This window comes from Coffea arabica, chromosome 7c, assembly GCF_036785885.1.
Source record: "Coffea arabica cultivar ET-39 chromosome 7c, Coffea Arabica ET-39 HiFi, whole genome shotgun sequence".
Taxonomy (NCBI): Eukaryota; Viridiplantae; Streptophyta; class Magnoliopsida; order Gentianales; family Rubiaceae; genus Coffea; species Coffea arabica.
The window spans coordinates 8,020,489-8,043,770 of record NC_092322.1 but is presented as its reverse complement, the minus strand read 5'-3'; the positions used below and the strand labels follow the sequence as shown (position 1 = coordinate 8,043,770).

Below are 23,282 nucleotides of genomic sequence, written 5' to 3'. Positions count from 1 at the left end.
GAGTTTTTTTTTATGAAAATGTATTGTAGCGATTTAATATATATGAGATGAAAAAATAACTAAGAGATACATGTTCACGAAAAATATAGAGATTTTTTGATAGAAGATTCCTTTCCAATCTACCCATGCATTCTCTCAAGACTGGTACATACAGCCAAGGGCCAGCAGCTTCTTGTGTGCATTATATGCAGACAATTTATTAATTTCTTCCTCTGGCGTGGGTCAGTAAGGGCAAAGACCACTACACTGAGAATTCTACTTCACCCCCTCTATTACATGTCATTCTTACAAACTTAAGGGCCATCCAAATGATCTGAAGCACCCTCGAGCAGCTTTCTTTTGTCGGGCTATACAAGTGTGAGACGCTGCGACATATGCAAAGAAAGATGAATGGATCCTGCACTTGTGTAAGCACTAAGCCATCACGTAGAAGCTGTTCAAGAACAACACACAAATCCCCCTAGTTAGCTTGACTGAGATCTTCAAGTTTGATTCCGGAGGCTTTTGCAAGCTCTGAGAAATCTAATTCTCCACTCAAAACCTGCAAAAAGTGAAAAAGCGTCATCATAAGCGTGCAGTACAACCATGTAACCCAAGGAGATAGTCTCTTAATCTTTTCTGTCCCCTGGTAAAAGCTCAAAGGGGAAGGCTGGTAAGAAACGAGTCCCCATACCAACTAAAAATTCATTCAATTAGAATAATCCTTGTGGACAAAGAAACAGATCAAACCGAAATGTCATAAGTTGCCGCCATCTCAACCTCATGAATATGCATTGACCCAAATTATGTTGTTCCAACTTCAATTTTTTTCTTAAATGTCTTTCCCCATGAATGTGATTGTGTGCAAGGTTTCAAATGGACAATGTGTAGACAGACCCTTTGGAGGAGAAGCACGACCATCACTCTCATGCAGTACGTTTAGTAAATGAGAGTTGTACATAGAGCCAAATTCAGCATCACCTTAAACCAGGCTGAAGAGAGAAAACCGACCAAATGCCACATAATACTGAGAAGGCTTTTATCTTTTCAAAACAAACCAAAAATTCATTTCCAAAGACAACGGTGGAGAGGAAAAGAAGAAGAAACTGCAACTAAAAGTTAAGGCTTGCTCACCTCTCCATTAATCACCCATGTTGGAAACCCTTCAATCTTAACATCTGTACATGCCTTGGCCATTATAGTTCCTTTTCTGTAGCCATTAGGGAAGCATTCTACATAATCCAATATATCTGATGCCTCATGTCCAAACATCTTGCAAGTGAACAAGAAAATACAGGAAGTTAGTCCAAAAGTTCACAGCAGAGGCACCATGTTTTCTATGATAGAATTTTCAAATGTGTATTCCTAGTCGAAATAGGATGGAGAGCTTTTATACGTAAGATATTTACAAATCATGATTCTCAACTTATATTTGGAACAAATTAAAGCAGAGTATGTAAACATGAATACCTCTTTCTGTTCTAAACAATGTGAACACCAGAAAGCTCCATACATTTTCGCTCCTATTGCATGTAAATGCCTTGCAAGGGAAACAGCCAAAGGACTTGATTTGGTTGTGACCTCAGTTTTTACCAATGGCAGGTCAACCTCCGCTAAACTGTAATAAGAGGTAATAACTAAAAGTAATTAGTCAAAATATCAGAAACGTGCCTCAGGCAAGCTAAAGAAAATAAAAGATTTCTTTGTCTGATTACCTTCAGTTGAAAAGGACCTATGAGATGTTGAATGTGCAAACTCAGATTAAAGGATAAAAGCGAGCCATTTATTATTGTGAAAAATATGAAGCCCCGTCCACAAGTGCAGTTATTAAGAATGTCAGAAAGCAGAAAACAATTGTATTAATTTCCTTTGGTGTCGGTACTGTATATTTTATTTGCGATCACCTAAGTTTTTCCTTTTCCTCTCTCACAGTTCAGGCCTTAACTTGTCCCACTTTTTCAATTCATTTACTCATTAAAATTGGTTAACTCCAACATATGATTATATAGTCAGACATGGAATGACCAAATTAGTGCATGATTGAGCTTAAGCAGTTCCCAGGAAAAAAAGGGAGCAGAGATGCAACACGCTTTCCCGCTAGTCAATGTGACATTGACGTCTGACTTAGTTACCTTGTTGAGACGGGTTGCAAAGCATTATAGGAGGAATTTAAGGTAATAACAACCAGGACAGCTACGCATAGCTGCAAAACAACTTCTTTTTGTAACTCCTTTAAACCAAAATCCTGCAGCATTCAAATTCACTAAAATTAATGGCATAGAGAAGGCATTCAAGTTAAGAAAACAGGAGAGTCATGTTGGAAAGAACCTTTAGAGTGATGAAGAACAAGCAGAAGGATAAGAAAGCTGAAGTTAAGCAATACAAACAGGATTCCCCTGAAAATTTTGTGGTCAGAATATACAAAAAGTAGGCACTAGCAACCGCCATGGAAGTAGTTGTCACAAGCAATACTGAACAGGCATCTGTTTCACCAATTCCAAAAGGCAATTTCTTTGAACCCAATTGTAGGCCAAGCGTTGCAACCGCTCCATATGCAAACATACCAATCAATGGAAGAGGAACACCTGAAAGGTTTTAATGTCTGTAAGCTGCATAGCTTTTACAAATGCATGCACACATAAAAATTAAGCTAGTACACATCATATTTTTCTCTCGAGGCGTTCCTAATTTTAAAAATCAAGGATCGTTAAAAAAAAACTCAGTATAGCTTAGTAATTTACTTAACCCAACGTCAACAAATAAATACTGGAGTCTTTCAATGGCTTTGCGACTGATCCAATCAGCAATTCAGCTTATCAAACCACTTCAACAGAGTGTGCATGTTTAGGTAGCTCAATTTCAAAAGGAAAGATCGTAAATTTATTATTATGGAGCAGAATGTGTAATGCACCATCAACATTTTAAACTCCGTTATGGCCCAAGAGAATCATTTTGTGCCTCAGTTTTAAACTTAGTACACAAAATAGCAAGAAACAAAATCAACTAGAACTGTAGTAGCATCATTCTGTACCAAAAACGACAGAGTAATCGCTATTAAGGACGCTGCCGCAACCGCCACCGCCACCGCCACCTCCAACAGGGCAAAAGGCATCGGAGTCGGTGAGCTTGAGATAGGTCAAGTAGGAAGTCTCCAGAAATCCTAATCCTCCGAGTCCTGCGACCCAATTCAATGCCGTAACTGCGCTTTCGTTATCAGAAGAATAAGAAGACGACGTCGACGTTGAGGCTGACGCTGACGTCGGCGTTTTAGCCTCAGAGTTTTCTTCAGCTTCTCTGGTGGTCTGCTCCGGCAAGCAATTAACCCGAAGCAACGATAATCTCCGAGCGCAACCACTCTTCATTCGATGATTACAAGTCAGATACTTGAGTGAGAGAGAGAGAGACCGGGATAGGGCGGGCACCTTAGATTGGTGGAGGACATGTGTAGAAATGGAATGAGGCGGGGAAGGGGAGAGAAGAGGAGCTTGAAAGAACACAGGAGAAGCTGATAGGCTGCTTACGAAGCTCGCCGCCTTCGCCATCTTCAGCTTTACTACTCCTCCTCCGGGAAGTATATACTATACAGTCAACTAACGGCACAACCGCCGGTGGTGGCAGGTACGAGGCAGCTCAAGTTCTGTGACTGACTAGAATTGGGCCGTGGATACAAAACTTCTTTTCATGTGGTGAAGGCCCTTGCCAGCCGGGCCTTCACGCGTCGGCCCTGCCACCCGCAAATTAATATTAACATCTCAAATTAATATTTTTTTTTATTTACTGGTCCCTGAAAATGAATGGAATGATGGATAGATGCCTTTCATTCCTGTTAGTCAAATCCAACCCTAGCCTGTGCTTAAGAAGTGAAAAAACATGAGTCGAAAACGTCAGGGGCCCAAAACCAGAAGGTCCAGAACTCCACAACTGTCCTCATTTACTACCAAAAAAAAAAAAGAAAGAAAAAATACACGTCCTTAATTGTGTGTGGGCATTGAGAAGCGTGATCGGAGATAAAACCTCCAGCTCCAGGTGACAATTTCGGACTTATCTCCACACCACTGCCACGTCCCGAGTTAGCGTCTCCACTCCATCATTTTACTAGATTTTATCCAATTCCAACTTCCCCTTGTTATTCATTCATATTCTTATTAGTAAGTGATGACAATTGATAAATATCCCCATACCTGATTCCACCACAACTATCGTGGCAGCCCCAAAAAAAAAAAATCCATCATCCCGTGATGACGTTTCGGTACCCCTAGTCTCTGTTTTCCACGCCAAAAATAAAAATTTTTTTGTCGTCAATAAATATCCATGCTCACCTTCTTTCTACAGGGTCTCTTCTCCAAGCTAGACTAAACAGAGTAAAACAAAACGCTGGTGAAAAGAGCAAAGAAAAACCAGCAGAGTCACAAGACAGCTAGTTTGTTCAACATTTGAACTTCCTCGTATACTTCAAAACCATGATGGGGGCTCTCTCGGTTTCCTCCTCCGCTACCTTGTCAACATTTCTGCGTAATCTTCCGCACCATTTCAGGAAAAGGTGACAAACCTATCATCTGGCCATCATCTGTTTCCTCCCCTTTATTTCCTATTCGTTGTAGTATCATGCGCAATCTAAAAAAAAATAAAAAAGTAAAAATCCTGTTTTGTAGCTATGCATCAGTCTCAGCGCTATCAATGGCCAAGGCTAAGTTTCAACTCCCGAAACAACGCAAGTTCAGCACTGGCCACAGAAATCCCAGCTTCAGGTTGGCTTCTAATTCATTTTGTTTTCTTGTTTGTATCTTTTTGCTGAATCTTTCATCATCTGTGGCACTGATGACTTTTGTGTGTATGGATGCTGTGACAGTTGGATGGCTACTGTTGGAGAGAATGTTCAATCAAATGCATCAGCAGCAGCACCACCACCAACATCAGTCCCGGTTCGTGTAGCTCACGAGCTGCTTCAGGCAGGCCATCGTTATTTAGATGTCAGGTGGCTGTTTCAGTATTCTGCTTAATATCAATCAATTTTAGAAAAGGGATTATGAAAATTGAGTCAATTCAAACTGTCATAGCCACGAGATGTTTTTGTGGTGGTGCTGTGCAGGACTGCTGAAGAATTCAGTGCTGGTCATGCTGCTGGGGCTGTCAATGTGCCTTACATGTTTAGAGTTGGATCAGGTTTTGCACCACTAAAATTTAGTTCTGAATTAATTTATCTTGCCAGTGTTTTTTTATTTAAGCAAACTCTTGTTCTCAAGTTTATGATGATTAAAAGTGAAATTTGCATTTTAGCTGCTTTAGCTTAATGCAGTTGCAGGGGATATGGTATTGTCGTTTAGGTATTACCCCTAAATTAATATGCATATGCCTAATTCCACTTTGAGTTCCGAGGGATAAGTACAGTGGATACATGAATTATGTCTCCATTTGACCTTACTGTGGAGAAAGACCAGTGTAATCAGGATGCATAATGGGAATGGCATTTGTGTAGGCTCACTATATCATGCATATCTATTCGTGCCTCTGGGATATGTAGTGTAAATTGTCTGATTAGAACCCTTGGCATAATAAACGTAAAACATAAGCAAGAAAAGTCGGGAAAGCAAATGACTTTTAAAAGAACAGAAAATACTGTCATATAGATCTTATGCAATTTAGCTTCTTCCTGATGTCGCCTTTTTGGTATATGAACACAGGTATGATTAAAAACCTGAACTTCGTGGAGGAAGTTTTAGCAATTTTTGGGAAAGATGACGAAATTATTGTTGTAAGTTTCGAAAATGCATCCCTTTAGTTCCGGTCTTGCCTTTTCCTTTGTCCCTGAGATGGGCTGGACAGGGGGAAGGGGTGGTGCTTTTGTTTACTGAGATTTGCTTCCTAATTCCTTACTCTTCATTTCAACTTGCTCTGATTTTATAGGGCTGCCAATTGGGGAAAAGGTCATTGATGGCTGCAACTGATCTTATATCCGCTGTGAGTTCTTTGTGTTTATTAGTCTACAGTCTTATAATTCGACACGTACCCAGTGAAGATTGATGCTTTAAACTTAGTTTCAGTGAAGATTGGTGCTTTAAACTTTAGTTTTCTGGTTTACATGCATCTATGTGAGTATGTGGTAAGTCCAACTTAAAGATATCACATTCCCTGTTGATGCTACTCTGTTCCTGTTGATTAATTTCGAGTTCAGCTTCATATGGCTTGTAAAATAGGTCCAGCAAGAAGTACCAGATACTTGCATTCGTGCTGTGAATACGCATTTCATGCAACCAACTCAAACATCCCTGTGATATCTATTTCTCTCCATGGACTAATTAAGCGCTTGTCCTGCAGGGGTTTACTGGCATTACAGACATTGCAGGTGGATATGCTGCCTGGGTACAGAATGAACTTCCGACAGAGTCGTGATGACTATGGAGGAGGGGAACACGGGTTGTGACGCTTAATAACACAGGCTATGTACAGCGTTAGATTATGCAAAATAATTTTTTTAAAAAATAAAAAATAAAAAATAAAAACTGGCTGTGTACTGACTTTACAAGCAGGGAGAAAAGGCAATGTCAAACAATTAGAATGGAAGTTGTACAGCAATTTACTGGGATTATGTCGTATGAATTATAAGTTGTTGGTCATTTTTCTTCTGATGTGCATTTGACTATGGATAATAGATGCATGGCGCTGATCCTTTGAATGTAGTTTGTCTTGTAATCTGGATGATCTGAGATTAACAAGAAGTCTTTGTAATTGTTCAATTGTATTTGTATGTGCTGCATTTGCTTAGTCTTTTAGTTATAGGTATAAAATAGCAATGAGCCACCATTTATAGTTGGACATTAATGGTCAGACATAGAAGTGATCGACCCATCAAAAAAGGCAAGTGCTAACTCTGGTTGCTCAGCTTGAATCTAAAGGTTGCTGGGGTCTATTAGGTGAAGGGTGTCAGTTGACTTCCTCCACAGACTAAAGGCGCAAAATCCTTCACTTATGAACCACAACTGCACAAATGACAGTCTAAAAGCTCTGTTTTGCAGTAGGCAATACAAAGCAATGTTTTGGAACATCAAGGTCGAATTGTTTCCTATTATGTTCATTTTTTCAATTCTAAGAGAACCCGTTGAAAGGAAGCGTCAGTTATAGAAATGGGAATCGGTGTTTTCAAGATTCCAATATAAGATTTGCCTTTAGATCAAGGGGGAGGGGGAAAAAATGGTGCGCGTCCCCAAGAAGGGATCAAAATAGAATTATTTAATCACCAGGCCTGCTGATTAGGTGGTCCTGTGTATCGGCTCCTGGCTTCTTGGATTAGAAAGCTTGAAATCCCAACAACCGAAGCCACAGAAAAAAAAAAAAAAAATTCATCCCTCCACGTTCAAACTTCCCAAAAATATGAGGAGTCGTCCCTATTCAACAGAACATGTTGCGCATGCCTCATGCCTTGATGCATACGTCTGCGTACTTGCTCGCTGTATCATCGAAAGGACAAGCCAAGAGAGAAGCTCTGGCAAAGAAGTAGACGCCTGATCAATAGTAGAAAATGGGAATGCCCGGAAAGAAATGGTTCCGTGTTGGCCGAAGACAACTCTTCCGATCAGCTCCCCGCGAAACACTAATCGTTCTTCACAACAACAATACAAGCCGCAGTTGCTTTAGTGAAGCAACAACAACAAGACTCAGCGAGGATATCAGAATTTCTGTGTCTAAAGAAGAACTCGCAGCAATTCAGATCCAAGCCTGCTTCAGGGGGCATCTTGTATTATATTCGTAACAACTTCTCTTCGTTTACGTTAAAATTTCTCAATCTGATAAGCCTTCTTGCTCAATTTGGAAACTTTGTTCTTTATATTTTCATCAGGCAAGACGGGCATTTCGAGCACTTAGAAGCCTTGTGAAGCTGCAAGCGGTTGTTCGTGGGGTGTGTGCGAGAAGACAGGCTCGAATTGCTTTGCACTGCATGCATGCGCTTGCAAGGTTGCAGGTCACTATTCGAGCTCGACAGCTCCTTTTGCAATGATCGGTAGATGCGGATGATCGACTTCGGAAGCCACAAAACATCAACAATCCCATCAATCATAAGGGGTTCCTGTGTTTATGATTCAACATCAGTCTTCGGTTTCAAGGGTTCTTTTGTTTATGATTCTGCTTCACTCTTCATGGTCATTTTCTATTTGGTTTCGCGAGTGACTTTACCATTCGCATTGAATAATGCACTAATTTTCAGAACTCGACACATCCTATGCGTACTTTAACAAGCCTATCCAATTCACCTCCCTGAATTCTTTTTGTCTACTCTGATTCTCCTATTTTTAGTTGGGGGAAAATAACTGGGACAAATAATTTGGTTGTTGTATGGTACGAATTTTACTTGTTATCCGGAGCATGGAATGTTTCTCCAATGTAATAATGCCCACAAGCCGTCCAAATTCGACCATTACTTCCAACTCACCAGTTCACAAGTACTTTGATCCGGAAAAGAGAGAATGAAACATACATGATAAAACAAAAACAGGCACAGCCCTTGACGAAACGAGTTGAAAATAGTACCTGTAAGAGGTTACTGAGCCTTGATTGGATAAGTGGTTCCAAGCTGCATTAATAGCTGAAAGGAAACTTTTCACTAACCCGATGGATTACACGTGTTTCGATAATGAGGGGAAAAAAAAAATTTCTGTACTCAACAAATGATGAAATTCTATGCAACAGAATCATAACGTCGAATTGTCAATGATGGCCCTTTCTGAGAGAGGAGAAAAACCCACCGATCGATTTGTCCTTCTGCCGATCTTCTACTTCATCTACAACCTGTTTTCAAGATAGCTAACGTCAGTCCAACTCAACCAACAACATCATATATTGACTAAATTCTCTCAAGAATCCCCACCTCCTTGGCAATTCTCTGCAAATTTTCCAAAATTTGGGAGAAATTTGGTCTGTGAGTAGGATCCTGCTGCCAGCACTTCTCAAGCAGCTCTACTAATTTTGGATGTGTGCGCTTAGGAATTGCAGGCCGTAGACCCTGAGAGACAAGAAAGGTCGGATGCTATTTTACAACATTAAAAAGCTTTGGTTGGCATGCTTCAGTCAGAATTAGACATGGAATACCTGTTGCACAACCCCTATAGCTGCTTGCAAAGGTGTCAAATCTGAATACGGAATCTGAACCAGTTCAGCGAAACAAAATTACTTCGAGTATTGAGTGATACAAGAATACGAGGATATATAATATTATCCCGGAAAATGCTATAAAACTCACTTCTCTTGTTAGAAGCTCCCATAGTACAATGCCGAAGCTGAAAACATCAGCCTTGTGATCATAAAGTTTGTGCTCAATTACCTTCAGTACATCAAAAGAAATTTCAGGGTAAAGAGTTACCCCAGGGTTGCAGCCAACAAAAGGCTTAAACACCCAATTCTGGTATACATAATTTCATGAATAATCTTCAAATTCAATAGTAGCTTTGCTTCCGGTAGCTCTTCCTTTTCAACTAAGACTCGTATAAATGACATAACCTTTCCTTGATTACATTTACCCATTAAATTTGTCTTTCTCATCTTGAAAGTTGTCCTCTACCAACATGATCAAGTGGTACAAGCTAGGTAGTTTAAAAGTTATGTATAGATTTAAAAACTTTGCCACAGATGCAGATAATACACAAGAAGTATACCTCAGGAGCCATCCACCTGTATGTACCAGTTTCTGCAGTCATAACCCCAGTTTGGGACACCACTCTAGAAACGCCAAAATCAGCAACCTTAACTACCTGCGGAAGAGAGACTGATTTTAGAAGAGTACATCCTCAAAACAAAAAAAAAACCTAACACTCCCACTCCCAACAACCGGCCGCTCCCTCTGCCCTCCCCCCCCCCCCCCCTGGGGGGCCAAAAAAAAAAAGAAAACAATTCCAAAAAAAGAATGATGCTGATTACAACATTTTTTAACCAACTTCATCAACAGCTAATGTGCGAAAATGCAAAATCTTCTGCTCAGTCCGAAAATTGCCAACTTAAGCGCACAGGTCATCTCAACTTAGACTTCCCCATGTCATAGTAATGTTATTCAGATGTATTTGTCCAACGTAATTTAGCAAACAAGTTAGAAAAGGTTTTCTTAAGTGGTATGCAGCTCTGGAAAGAAGCATCTTACTTCATGTTCATCCATTAGAAGATTGGCAGTCTTCAAATCCCGATGAATTATATTATTCTGGTGCAAATAGTTCATTCCCTTAGAAACATCCATTGCCACTCTGATAATGGTAGAAAGCTTAAAGGTGCTTTTTTGCTTGTGCAAGAAACTGTGCACACTTCCTTTGCACATGAATTCTGTGAAACCATAACAAAACCATCACAAAGCAAGCACAATCAGACATTACAAAGAACGGAACAAAGAGTTCATAATAATCTGTTAATTACTGCACAAACATTTCAATATCTGGCATACTTCCAAATTTTGCAAAAACGTGCGCAAATGTTTCAACTACTAAATTGTGCATAAAGAAACAGAGAATCACTATCTGTGAAAATTATCATCTATAGAATAGATCTCCACAGTAAAATTTATTCCATATAGGGATCACATCATCAACTTTAGAAGGTATGGCTTTCAGCATACAAAGTATTTCCATGGCAAAATCCAATACCCAATTTCTAATTATGCATATAGAAATTGGCTTCTCAAAACTAAAAGTTCTTACATATAGGAATCAAAAGATCAGGTTCAGAATGTATGACTTTTGGGATATGAATCATCACTATGGAATGAGCAAATTACCCGTGACAATGCAGAGGTTTGGAGGTTTTGTGCATGCACCCAGAAACTGAACTACATTCTTATGCCTAATTTTCCTGCAAAAGGCAAACAAAGCTAGCTTATGTACAAAAGGAATCAACTAAGAGGAAATACTATTCAATTCCAGAAAACTAAATAAATGTCTACATAGTTTCAGAAACCCAAAACAATATTTTGTCCATGCTTTAGTGAGAAGAGAATGAACCTTTCAGTGGTATATGCCTAGAAGAAGATTATTGCAAATCAACAGATAAGCTGTTTTCAGCAGGTAATGATGAGTTAAACTTGACTACAATACACTAAAGCAACTGATTGAAAACTAGTTGATGCACTGGTATTATATCCCATCTAGTATATCCCTCTATGATAAGCATTTGACAAAAAAATTTTCCAACTCCAAAACCTTGTTGAAGAGGAATGCTGTCTATGCTCTAGCTGCTCTGCACATTGCAGCGTCTTTTAGCTTCTTGAAAATTCTTAAAGTTGTAGACATAAACAAAAGAAAACTTCCTTTGGTAAATACAAGCCAATTCTTTCATTGTTAGGAAGACCACCAAAGAAGAAATCTCTAGCAACTCAACAACAGAAACACAACAGTTAAAATTGAATTTCATTTGAAGTTAAATGACAACCAGCCATGCATTTAGATGACAAACAAGATCTACAAAATTACTCCTCAGAAAGCTATTTTTTCACTACAGAGAAAATGAAAAATTCAAACAAGTATCTAAATGAAAGCAGAATTGGCAAATGCATATACATGATTGCAAATTTTAACAAACCTCATGATGAAAACCTCCTGGGAGAACTCTTTCAACATGTCTATATTTACTCTCTCAGGTTTGAGGACTTTTATGGCAACTTCTTGACTACAATATGTACCTTTATACCTGAAAAAAAAATAATGAGCCTAACAGCTATGCATCCACCACAAAGAAAGAATAATTTTATGTATATAACTTACAGATCACCAAATGCTCCAGAAGCAATCCTATTCCCAAATCTCAACTGGCGGGGATCAATTTCCCAGACATCAATCTCGTCAGTAGGTATTTTCACATATTCCGAAATGGATGGGTTTCCTCTTTCATAATTCTCGGTCATAGGTGGTACATGTTGTTCTGAGGAAGGCTGCTCCTACAGAATCACAAACACATGAGGTTGTCATGCATCTTGCCAAAAAAAATAGAAAAACAAAAGCGGAACAGGGAAATGTTTTGAGAAATATGCCCAAATATTTAGTAGAAGCTAAGGCTTTGATCTTATTTTCTGTGTGGGCTACAGACTTTATGGTTTCTAAGCAACTCTTCAGCTATGCATGTGTCAAAATGACTCTCAAGCAAGCAATTGCATTCAATCCAGAAGCAGAAATCACATATCATCAACTTGCAAACTAAAAGATACAAGTTTTCTTAACGTCTTATAGTGGATCAGACATCTAAAAGCACACTTGTAACAAGTATAGAGTTATAAGAGAATACTAATTCATTGAGCACTATTGAACTGCTTGTTCAAACTGGGTGACTTGTTAGTGGCAAACAATGAAATCGCGCTGTCATAAATAAACCTATAAGAATCAATTTTGGGAAGATAATATTGTTTGCCAACTCAGATTAGAATTACTGTTAAGGCTCACTTCTCAATCAACTGCTGGACCCTAACACTCAGCACTGCCCAATCTATTTAAAAGAAAACATAAGAAATTGAAGTTTAAGATAAACTTTCAGATTATTCACCGTAACAAGGGAACAGCCATCAAATTAAGAAGAGACAACATTACACAGTAAGCACCAAGAGTAAACCAACAGTTGCAGCTGAGTAATAGGAGACAATTAGAAAACACCTCAGAGCAGATGAATGGCACAATTAATTCACCAAATAAAGTTTACAATTTAAATATTTATCAAAAGGGAGCCACTAAAAAAGGTGTCTCAAGCAGCTTCAGCAAAGTAATGCCATTTAACAGGATAGAACAAGGGTTGCGGCCACAAATCTGCATTCCTGAGGCACATATCATGCATACAGAAGAACAACCAAGAACTTCTATTGTCTGCTACTAAGCCTCAGATACAGAATTTCAACGTCCTTGCGTCGTAAGAACTGAAAATGATTACTTTCACATAGGAGGTCTCTGATCATTTCACTATCAGAAATATGAAGAACATATACCTTGGCCATCTTAATTTCCTTTTGCAGCTTACTCTTTAGCAGCTCAGTTTCCTATAAATTGGCAATAAGAATAGACATAAGTTTAATTTCATGACAAAAGAAGAGTGGGAGGGGACATCAGGGAGAAAATATTGTGAGAGATAAAAATAAGCAGTCTTCCGAAAACAAGTCTTCATGGTATGTAGTCATTTACATCATGGAGATGATAATATAAAACCAAAAAAGTCATCAGATTTCAACATAGCCCAATGCATACCATCATGTTTCAGAAAATATTTGTTAGGCCAAAAGATTCCGTCTTAACACAAAGGCTTAAAAGAATAACAGGCACCAAATGTCGATATCTAACAAGATTTGAGATCTGCAGAAATGATACAAAATCTGCTTAATAAACGATACAAGTTAACCTGTTTAGAACCTTTTTCTCATAGCAAAACAATAGAGGTTTTGGTGCTTATATACCTGAGAGGAATGCTCCAGAATAATTACCTTGATCCTGAAGCATGAGAGAGAAAACCTAAAGATAAGAAAAGACTATTGAATTTGAAAATTTATGGTGCTTTGCTTTGTCAACTAAGATGGCAGAACCAACTGCAATGACAATTACTCCTAAAATGAGATCCAACAATAATGTTTATTATTGACCAGCACACAGTGTACTAATACAGAGTATACAATTAGTTAAAGAGGCATGACGCTTACAAATTTTCAAAAGAATGTTCAGATTGTAGAACGCAGCGCATACTTGTCCACCAGGGATAACTGTTCATAAGTTCTTATGGAAAAGAATAGTACCTCATAAGGCCACCCAGCAACAACAAAGACATCCAAAGAAAAGCCATCAGTAGTGGAGAATGCATGGGCTTCTTCAATGTTCAGCCCAATGTCAGAAAGTAATGACGTCAACTGCAATCCCACAGTCAAGATAAGTAACATTTCACAACAAAGAAAGAGAAAGAAACAGAAGTCATAGAATGTGCATTAAGACTATAATACGGAGCTGAGGCACCACGGAGTTGCAGGTCTCATCAGTATACCCAACCTTGAATGACAAAAATGGCCTTAAATTCTGTACAAATTGCCTGATCCAGATAGATCATATTTATTGATCTTATTCAATTTATCGTTCACAACATTTGAACCAAGATCTTCCTTTTTGGTCAGTGCTTAAAGCTATCAAAACACTCTGCTTTTGAAACTTGTCACAAAAATCATGAGCCAGATTGAAGCTTTAGTAACTAGTTTAGGAGCAAAATGCTATGGATATTCCACTAGAAGTGTTAAATGTGTACTTGAAACTATCGGAAGGTGGTGGTTTGATGAGGAAAGCTTAAAAGACACCATGTGCACGCTAATTCCCCATCCACTCCCAAGAGATTTTGCAGTTGCAGCTTTCAGAGCATATCTCAGTTGTAACAATTATGATATGGCAAGATATAAAACAATGTAATGTTTGAAAATCCAGCATGTATAAGTATAATCTGTAAATTTTTGGCAGCAAGACAATTCCCATCTGCCCTTACTCCAAAAATTACAAAAGCCAACGTTAATCAAGGGGATCCTATTTTCACTTCTTTTATAGCCCATAATGATCATGATATTCAATTTTAATCCTCAATATCAAACACACACAACAGAATAATGGAGCACAAAAAAGAGAATGAAGTGCAAGCACCTGACTAAGCAATTTTGGCTTGTCAACCGTTGAAAAAGTGATCTCATGCATGGGCCTGCAGGATAGCCAATGACAGGATTGAACAATCTTGTCTGGTTTAAAAAAAAAAAAGAAAAGAAAAGAAAAAAGAGATGTGCTTGAATGTCACAAGAAATTAAGCTAGGCAAAACAGAATCTTTTACAAGCTTATCATGTCATGCAGCAAAATCTCTAAACAACTAAGACAGAAAAGCACTTCACATATTTTGGTACATCTTTGTTTCCCAATTTTTAAACCCAAGCTGACAAGAAGATTGAAAGTAGGAGTTCATGGGCTTTGCCAAACCAACCACAGGTCATCTTCAGCCATTTAACCCTCTGTCAGTATAGCAGACAGCCACGCAAACATTTTTGTTCTAAAAACATGCAAAACATCTTCTATCAGAAAACAAAGTTGTTGATGGAAGTAGTTCAGTCAAACTTTTGAGTGGAGAAACAATCATGTTCCAATCCAAACTGTCAAAAATCCTTGGAGCACTAACAAATGAAATGCAGATAATTCAAAAGAAACTAGAAAAGCTTCTGAGAATATAGGGCATAGCTATGCTTTCAGCTCTCAAATGAATGACAAAAAACATACCAGCTGATAGAAGAATGAAACTGGAATACGAGTAGCAATACTATATTACTTTCGCAAATCGACAGCTAGAAACTAAAAAAGCCAATAGCAAAATCAATTATCCTTAACAGTTCCACCAAATGTATACGCTGTTTTCTGCAACAATTGGCACTTTGTGACCTGTCAATTATATTTACCGTGAAGTCTGAAAAATTGAATTTATATCACGTTCCACATCATCCACATGTGCTCCACTACTTTGAACACCAAGCGCCTCAAGATTAGATGATGAACCAAATGTAGGTGGAGGATGGATTCTGCAATTTGGAGGACAAGGAAAGAAGAAAACAAAGTCAACATCAGTCAAGACGATTCAGGCGAAAAAAAAAAACCAAAAGTAAAGGTAGAGTTAATAATGAAATCCTTAGACCCAACATCAAAGAAAATCTAAGAGCTCAGTACCCCCGCCTATTGGATTCAAATGTATGACTTTGAGCATCTTCCCGCATCAAAGAATCCGAATGAGCAGAATCTAGATCATTCTCAGCTCCACTAGGATGAACCTGCATATCATGATTATACACGTAAGAAGGGTAAATTCACATTAGATGAAATTGAAATGGAAATCTTGCATAATTCCTCAAATCCTTGACTTCCACCTCCCCCCGCTTTAGGTAACTTTGTCGCATTACATCTCCTTCCCTCCTCTACCAAATCTGTGACTAACTCATAATCTCTCGTGACAAAAAGCTGAAGGCTTGTTGGATATCAGACCTGGACAAGGCGAACATCAAAAGCCGGTCTGTTATCCGGGTCCTCAGCTAGAAGCAGTAACCTCTTATGCGTCAGCACGTCTTCTGCTCTTTCCACATTCACATCCATTGCATATCTGCAATTTTATTTCTTTTCAGATTTCAAGTCAAACTCATGATTCGATTAAATTTTACCCTCCTCAACCACAAGATACCAAAAAAAAAAACATATAAATCCAAAATTCACGGCTTTAGGTGCATGATCTTATTTATATAAGCAAGCGAAGATGTAATAACAGTTTTGCTTAAGCAGTATATGCACAAGTTCCATACAGAATCATGCGATCTTAATTTCTCCACTGCATGTTATCTTCTGCGATCGTGCATGCATAATCTAGGAAAACAACCTACAAATATACAAGTCTCGACGGCGGCGTTTATACTCCGGTGTTACAAATTTTGCCTTCTTCGGGGTAAAAACAAAAAAAAAAAAAAAAAAAACAAAAGGGGAAAAAATCGAGAAGTGAAAGTAGGGTAAAAGGAATAAGGAAGGACCGAGCAGGAAGGCGATTGAAATGGTGCCAGAGCTGGTCTTCGAAGCCAGGGAGCTTAACCTCCTGGCGATCCAAATCCTGGAGACGGCTCAGAACTTCAGTGTAAACTTCAAACCGCTGTCTCTCATGGCGGCTCTGCTTCGACGACGCCGTCTCCACTGTTCGGCTGCCGCAGCTCTCATTATCATCCATTGCCATTTTTTTTTCCTACAACTGTTCCGGTGATAAAAAAAATCCTTCTAGAGGTATCAGCGGGTAATAAAGGAATTCCGTATCGTAATTAACTCTTAATTAGCATAATTAAAGGACTGGATTTGATTGATTCGTCCAAGAAGAAATGGATAAGCATGGTGATTTAGCAAAAAAGTCGAGGTCGAGGTCGAGAGAGAGAGAGAGCTGAGAAGTAGTCGGCGTTTGAGACTGTGCTGAGTCAGTTTTTGCGTTTTCTGTTCGCTTTTTTAATTGTACTGTTTTTGGGGGGGATGCTGACACGGAGGATTGGCATGGGAGCAATGTGGGCATGACGTGGCAAGCTATGTGGGTCCACTACATCTAATGGTATAGACCTTGCTGAGTCAGCCTACGAGTTTATCCTTTAACATTTATTAAGATTTTGAAGAAAATAAAAAATAAAGAGCCTGCACAAGAATCACATGTTCCCTTGACCTACCCAAATGGCATATTCTTCGGAGGGTTCTTCCTTTTTTTTTTTTTTTTTTTTTTTAATCTGGTCTTAATTGCAAAAGATTTGGTTTTCCTTTTTATTTCAGGTTTACTACCAAAATGAAAGAAATTATAATGCAACTGTTATCCGGATGGAAATTTACTATAATCTTTACCTTCTACTTTTAATTTTTCTTTTAACTTATTATCTAATTCAACCCTCCCCCAACATCCCCATCTGCTTGCTTGTTGTGGACTAAGGCATTTGTTCTTCCATTTCTAATATGCAACTTGTTACATAGAAAATTAAGAGGAATCAATCTTGGGCAAACCGAGGCCCCTTCTTTGCGAAAAGCATTCACCTTTGTTATCTCCTTAATCCCGAACAGCTTCCCCGGCACCGGGACAAACTCAAAATCGGGGGAGGCATGAGATGAATTGGACTGTAAGAGGAAAAGAAGATGGAAAAATTGCATTGATCGTTTTTTGACATATGGTGTATTTGAAATTTTAGTATCCCAAAATGAAGACGAGTAATTTTAGTTCCGAACATATTAAAAAATACTTGTTTTTTTCTTTTTGTCTTCTAATTTTGAACGAAATGAATCACGGACCCATCACGTGCTCCATATTTAAAGAATATACTTAGCAAATCACTTGTTACGTTGATCCAAATGTAAAGAAGCAATTTATTTCGTGGCAAATCTACCATTTTTTTCTAATTCCTTTTTACCCAAATCGTAATTTCACACTCTAAAAACAAACACACGATTCTCCCTTCCACCACCACCCACAAGTCTTTCTCATTTCTCCATCACTAACCTTTTCCCCTTATCTCCCTCCTCCTCTTCTTTCCCCACCTTCTTTTGCCTCGCCCTTTTCACTACCATACAAACATCTACTATTTTCATTATTTCGTACTCTTAGGGAAAAAAACCTCAATTTGCTCTTGTAACTAGAAAATATCAAACAAATGGTATCTTATTGAAAACCACCACCAACAACCCATATCTACTTCCTTCAACACTGTCATCACTCAGTACCAAATCATAATTGCCACTATAGCGGCTATCTAATCCAACAAAACCCAATGTGTAAACTATACACCTAAACCTTTATTTCAGCCAAATTTGGCATGTTAGCGGTTAAAATTACTCGTATTCTCGTTCCGGAAGCCCAAAAGAGATGACCAAAAAAAAAAAAAAAATGGAAGCCCCTTGTTAGCTTCACCATATACTGAATGTGCTATGAAACTGGCTACTCTCTCGATCGACATTCGACAACTCCCCATCCACTCTTTCAATTGGCTTTCAATTTGAAAAGTTAATTTGATCATGGTTATTATACAACAATATAATCATGTAGGCAACGCGAGCTCAACTAAAAGATCGAGCAACTTCTAGCGAAATGAAAAACGCACTGCTAATACTACGTAATGGAAAGTCAATTGAGTTAGGTAGGATCGATATTCTGAAGGACCTAGCTAGAGGATTATTATATCTATACCCCGACAGCCGGTAGACTGCAAAGGCTTCATTAAAAACCCTCGCTCGCTTGCTGAGTTTCTAAGGATAACATATAGTAATATATTGCACACCTGGCTGGCTTGTTGGAGCCAATCCGAAACACCTGAGGTGGAATGCATGTGGATGAAAAGAGCTTGGCCCGGCAGATGTGACTTTGAAGAATTGAACGTAAAAAACTATAAGTATAAGGTGGGTGGTGGCTGATATTTCCAGCTAGCTAGCTGCGTTCATTGTATGCGGCAAATGGAAATCGCTGTAAAGATTAGAAACCTGCAGCTGTATTTGTATATTGCTGCTGTGGTCAGAGCTGCTGCATGCAACCAACCATGGAGTTTAAACACATGCAAGTCATTAACAGTGATTAGATTGCTAATAACATCCTACCTAACCTAGCTACGTCATGAATGACCTAACTTTGCTCAAGTAATTGATTAATTATAAATAAAAAAGGAAGTAGAATTGCTGCTATTTGTTGGACTTGCTTGCAATCGCATTGATGGTTCTGGAAATGGAGAGCGGGTTGCATCTGAGGACAGGACGAGTATGGTACGCACGCACCATTCTGAGAGTCAAAAGATCAAATGTTTTGGTAGCCGTTCAAGAATTAGGTCGAGTCCTGAATATATATGTAATGCCGGGTTTCTCTTCAAATGGCTCAAGACTATCTTTTACTAGCAATATACGTTGGCAAACAGGCATAATTGGCAATGTACGTTGTCTTTTACTAGCAAAGGAAAACGAAAACACACGTTTGTTAACATTCAACAAAGATTGAGTTTAAATCTACTGCTGCTGAGCGTTACTCTATTACTACAAGTATAGGTGGTAAATAAATCCATTTAACTAACTAATTTACTCGTATCCGTCCATGAATGGATGGATGGGTACGAGTATCTTAAGTTTTTGCAAAAGGGTTATCCAATAATACTCATGAATAAATGGGTATTTTTGGGTTAACTCATCAAATCCAATTAACATATTTAGAATTGTCTTCCCCCAAACCTCCTCTCTTCTCCCATCCTTTTTTTTTTTTTTCAAATTTTCTCTTAACTTGTTAACTTGCTCATTTTTCAACATTACCAAATTATGACAAGTGTTAGCCTCTTTTTCTACCTTTCCAAAATGAAATTTTAAATTTACACACGGAAAAAATGCTAAGGGTTCAAAATTTTTGGATTAAGTTTTTATGTTAACTTTTATCGTACTTAATTCAAATTTTTATATATTTATTGTTCAATTATTAAATAGTATGTAATTTTGCAACATAGAGTACAGATGGGAAAAAAATTGGTAATTAGACTTATCTAGCATTATAATTAAATATTTAAAACTAATGATGGGTGCAAATGGTGGTATAAATTGATAACTTAGTTTGCAAAAATGAATTTACAAAAAGTTAAAATAAATGATTTATAAATTGGTAATTAGGTTATCCAATTCATTTTTTAACTTATCCATTTATACCCATCTAATTAAATAAATATAAAGGAGTTGACTCACTTATACTCGTTACTCATTTTAATCAATCAAAATCCACCTAAATCACCCATTTTAACACATCTAACGACAAGCAATAACAAAACGGGCACCAATCTAACATCTGTTTCAAGGTTTTGGTTGGCCCAAACACTCACAACCGCCCCGCCCATTAAGGGCTCATAGAAGATTTTGTTCACTTATCCAACTGGGATTGGATCCGAAATGGTTATAAGAATGCAGCCATCAACATTACAAGTGTTTGATGGCGCGCTACAAGCAGCTCCGTTCTCAGACGCGATTTTACAAAGCTCAAGCTTCGAGTAACAAATCAAGTCGAGTTCAAGCTCCAACTCATAAAAGCTCAAGCTTCGAGTAACAAATCGAATCGAGTTCAAGTTTCAACTTGCAATCCTACAAGTATAGGTGGCAAATCAATTCACTTAACTAAATTTATCCATATTCATCAATGAATAGATGGGTATGAATATCTTAAATTTTTATATATAGGTAGAAATGAGTTACCCAATAATATTAAATGGGTATTATTGAATAACCCAATAAACTCATTTAGAATTCTCTTCCCCCAAGTCCCTTCTCTTTTTCCCACCTTTTTTTTTTTCAGATTTTTCATTTTGTCATGATGTTAACTATATTTGTTTCATTATTATTATTATTTATTGATTTTATCTTATTATTTTATTTTTTCTTAGTTTGTTAACTTGTTCATTTTTCACCATTACCAATTTATGATAAGTTTTAGCCTCTGTTCTTATCTTTCTAAAATGAAAATTTAAATTTATATATGAAAAAAATGTTAGGAGTTCAAAATTTTTGGATTAAGTTTTTATATTACTTAGTTCAAATTTTTATATTCTTATTATTCAATTATTAAATAATATATAATTTTGCGACATAGAGTATAAATGAAAAAAAATTGATAATTAGGCTTATTGAGTATTATTATAAGTAAATATTTAAAACTAATGATGGATACAAAGAGCGGTATAAATTGATAACTTAGTTTGCAAAAATGAATTTAAATGAGTTTACAAAAAGTAAAAATAAATAGGTTATAAGTGGGTCCCAATTCATTTTTTTGATTTACCCATTTATACCCATCTAATTAAATAGGTATAAATGGGTTGACTCACTTTCGGATAACAATTAATGTATCTTAGAAGGCACTGGAATAGGCAAAATGTCTCTTAAGAAAAAAGAAGAACGAAAAAGTGCAGCGTATAGATGTTTAACTTATGAATTCCCCTTAATTTGGTGTAGAAACTTAAGAGAGCTTCTTAATGTGAATTGGCAATGTGTGTTATCTCATTAATTATTGGCAATGTTTGCTGTCTTTTGCTGATGGAAGGAAAACAATTGGATTGACATCCTGCAAATTAAGATGAATTTAAATCTACAACTGAGCTTTATTTGCTCAGTAGATCCTGCAGTTCCAGCTAGCATCAGCGTTTGATTTCTATGTTATTAGCTTCAGCCGTCTATTCATATGGAAAAATTAATATTACTTTTTGGTTTGAACAATTAAAACATAGACATATTTAACTTCAAAACACAGACATATTCGTATTTCCCGAATATTCATACTAAATTATTGTGATATACATCCATATTTCCAACACCACATAATTGCGATATAAGGTAAGATTGAATTGGCTAATTCCAGACATAAAGGTGAGTAGGTAACAATTCCTCCAGACATAGTCTGTCCGTACCTAGCTTTATACTTCTTACCTTCCAGACGTTAATGCCAGGCAATTACAAGATTTAATCCCACAATTAGATTTCTGAGATAAACAAAAAAAAAAAATCTAGATTCTTGAAATATATATATATATGATGTATACTAGCTAGTTGGGAGTGAGAGTAAATGATAGTACAAGAGTTAAAGATGAAAGCGTTTTTGGACATGTAACGCAATACACATTTGAGTTAAAGATGAACTGGTACATCTAATTCTCCAAATCTTGGATAGTAGTTTACCAGCCAAAAAAAAAAAAAAAAGGTAAAAAAAAAAGGGGGGTAAATCGAGAAAACCACAAATAGAACGATTAGTAGTGCAAATTACATTTCATTAATTGCTATAAACTAGCCATATAAACCACAATATGAATGGATGAATGCACATACAAGATCGACCAAATTAGTGTGTGTGTGTGTGTGAGTGTCAATATTCTTTTGTTGTAAAATTATCACAAACTAAACCCAGTCCCAAACAGTTTTAATCAAGTAATAGCATCCGAGACGTTCTAGCAAAGAAACACTTGAATCATCACAAAGCAAGGAGTTAAAAGTTTAGAAGAAATACTAAGAGAGAGTCAGAAAGATAAAAGAAATGGAAATTCTAGAAAACCCTAATAGCGACCATGGACTATCTGAAAGGCCATGATGATGGAAGAAACCAAACCTTTTGGATTCCCATTACAAGTTGCTGGGATATATGAAAAAGAACTAAGATATTGGCACGGCTCAATCAGATCAAATCAGATCGCCTGTCCAAATTTGGTTCAAGATCGTGTATGCATGCTTTTAATTAATTTGTCTGAGTGAACCAGGCCAATATCGCAGTTCCTATTTCATGCATGTATATATAAAGCAAATCAATCCTGAGCACCACCATCAATCCTCGTGTAAGAGAAAACATGAATCAGCTATGCATGTCTGTCGAAGGGAATGAATCAGAAGCTCCTGAGGGTGTACATAGCTAGACAAAGAGAGAAAAGAAAGAGGGAAAGAAAACAAGAGAGCAATGAGATGTTGGAGAGGAGGGTGTGTGTGTGAAGGAGGAGGAAGAATGTCTGGGGGAAATTTAAAGATGAGGGGAAAGGGTGTTTGCAGAGAGAGAGAGAGAGAGAGAGAGAGCATTTAAAACCAGCTACCACCAAAGCAGAAGGACGGGTCAGTGCATTCAATTCCATTATTCCCCCTTCCCATCTCCCTATCACCCAAACCACCACACAGCCAGAAAGACCAGGCCATAACGTATGGTTTTTACCAAGCACCTGCTTGCTGCTAGAATTTATAGTTCACGCTTTCACTTTTGAGCAGCTCTTTGAAAAGCCTGAAATAACCTCTCATATTGGCCCCAGATCACTAATTAACCATGT

At 37.6% G+C, this 23,282-nt stretch overlaps 3 protein-coding genes across 4 annotated transcripts; 1 reads left to right on the top strand and 2 right to left on the bottom strand.

The window, feature by feature from the left end:
* Positions 1–73: 73 nt before the first annotated feature.
* On the bottom strand, positions 74–3,710 carry LOC113697803 (thiol-disulfide oxidoreductase LTO1-like). Its single transcript, XM_027217390.2, has 6 exons — positions 3,011–3,710; positions 2,308–2,564; positions 2,112–2,224; positions 1,450–1,597; positions 1,114–1,251; positions 74–541 (listed from the first exon to the last, which is right to left on the bottom strand). Exons 1-6 carry the CDS (start codon positions 3,519–3,521, stop codon positions 461–463), a joined length of 1,248 nt encoding a protein of 415 aa, XP_027073191.1. The 5' UTR covers positions 3,522–3,710; the 3' UTR covers positions 74–460.
* A 405-nt stretch (positions 3,711–4,115) lies between these two features.
* Positions 4,116–6,713, top strand: LOC113698523 (thiosulfate sulfurtransferase 16, chloroplastic). The gene is made up of 7 exons (XM_027218368.2): positions 4,116–4,519; positions 4,632–4,727; positions 4,829–4,954; positions 5,069–5,142; positions 5,661–5,731; positions 5,884–5,937; positions 6,295–6,713. Exons 1-7 carry the CDS (start codon positions 4,440–4,442, stop codon positions 6,367–6,369), a joined length of 576 nt encoding a protein of 191 aa, XP_027074169.1. The 5' UTR covers positions 4,116–4,439; the 3' UTR covers positions 6,370–6,713.
* Positions 6,714–8,526: 1,813 nt separating this feature from the next.
* LOC113698522 (serine/threonine-protein kinase STY8-like) lies at positions 8,527–16,924 on the bottom strand. 2 transcript variants are annotated; one of them, XM_027218366.2, is made up of 16 exons: positions 16,494–16,924; positions 15,961–16,075; positions 15,649–15,749; positions 15,384–15,503; positions 14,589–14,643; positions 13,709–13,819; positions 12,914–12,964; positions 11,709–11,881; positions 11,527–11,634; positions 10,727–10,800; positions 10,103–10,278; positions 9,624–9,719; positions 9,212–9,292; positions 9,061–9,114; positions 8,840–8,974; positions 8,527–8,760 (listed from the first exon to the last, which is right to left on the bottom strand). In XM_027218366.2, the coding sequence occupies exons 1-16, from the start codon at positions 16,688–16,690 to the stop codon at positions 8,680–8,682; spliced, it is 1,728 nt and encodes a 575-aa protein (XP_027074167.1). In that variant the 5' UTR covers positions 16,691–16,924; the 3' UTR covers positions 8,527–8,679. The 2 variants fall into 2 exon arrangements, with proteins under 2 accessions (XP_027074167.1, XP_027074168.1); XM_027218367.2 differs by having other exon boundaries at positions 11,709–11,875.
* Positions 16,925–23,282: the final 6,358 nt, after the last annotated feature.

What these genes read in the sequence shown, in the direction of transcription:
- LOC113698523 (XM_027218368.2), top strand. Translation starts at nt 4,440, where the DNA reads ATGATGGGGGCTCTCTCGGTTTCCTCCTCCGCTACCTTGTCAACATTT. An exon ending in CACAGAAATCCCAGCTTCAG is followed by an intron (nt 4,728 to 4,828) that starts GTTGGCTTCTAA and finishes ATGCTGTGACAG; the next exon opens with TTGGATGGCTACTGTTGGAG. An exon ending in CAACTGATCTTATATCCGCT is followed by an intron (nt 5,938 to 6,294) that starts GTGAGTTCTTTG and finishes CTTGTCCTGCAG; the next exon opens with GGGTTTACTGGCATTACAGA.
- LOC113697803 (XM_027217390.2), bottom strand. Translation starts at nt 3,521, where the DNA reads ATGGCGAAGGCGGCGAGCTTCGTAAGCAGCCTATCAGCTTCTCCTGTG. An exon ending in CGATTACTCTGTCGTTTTTG is followed by an intron (nt 2,565 to 3,010) that starts GTACAGAATGAT and finishes AAAACCTTTCAG; the next exon opens with GTGTTCCTCTTCCATTGATT. An exon ending in CATGGGTGATTAATGGAGAG is followed by an intron (nt 542 to 1,113) that starts GTGAGCAAGCCT and finishes CACTTTTTGCAG; the next exon opens with GTTTTGAGTGGAGAATTAGA.
- LOC113698522 (XM_027218366.2), bottom strand. Translation starts at nt 16,690, where the DNA reads ATGGCAATGGATGATAATGAGAGCTGCGGCAGCCGAACAGTGGAGACG. An exon ending in TTCAATCGCCTTCCTGCTCG is followed by an intron (nt 16,076 to 16,493) that starts GTCCTTCCTTAT and finishes ATAAAATTGCAG; the next exon opens with ATATGCAATGGATGTGAATG. An exon ending in TCAATTTTTCAGACTTCACG is followed by an intron (nt 14,644 to 15,383) that starts GTAAATATAATT and finishes GCTATCCTGCAG; the next exon opens with GCCCATGCATGAGATCACTT.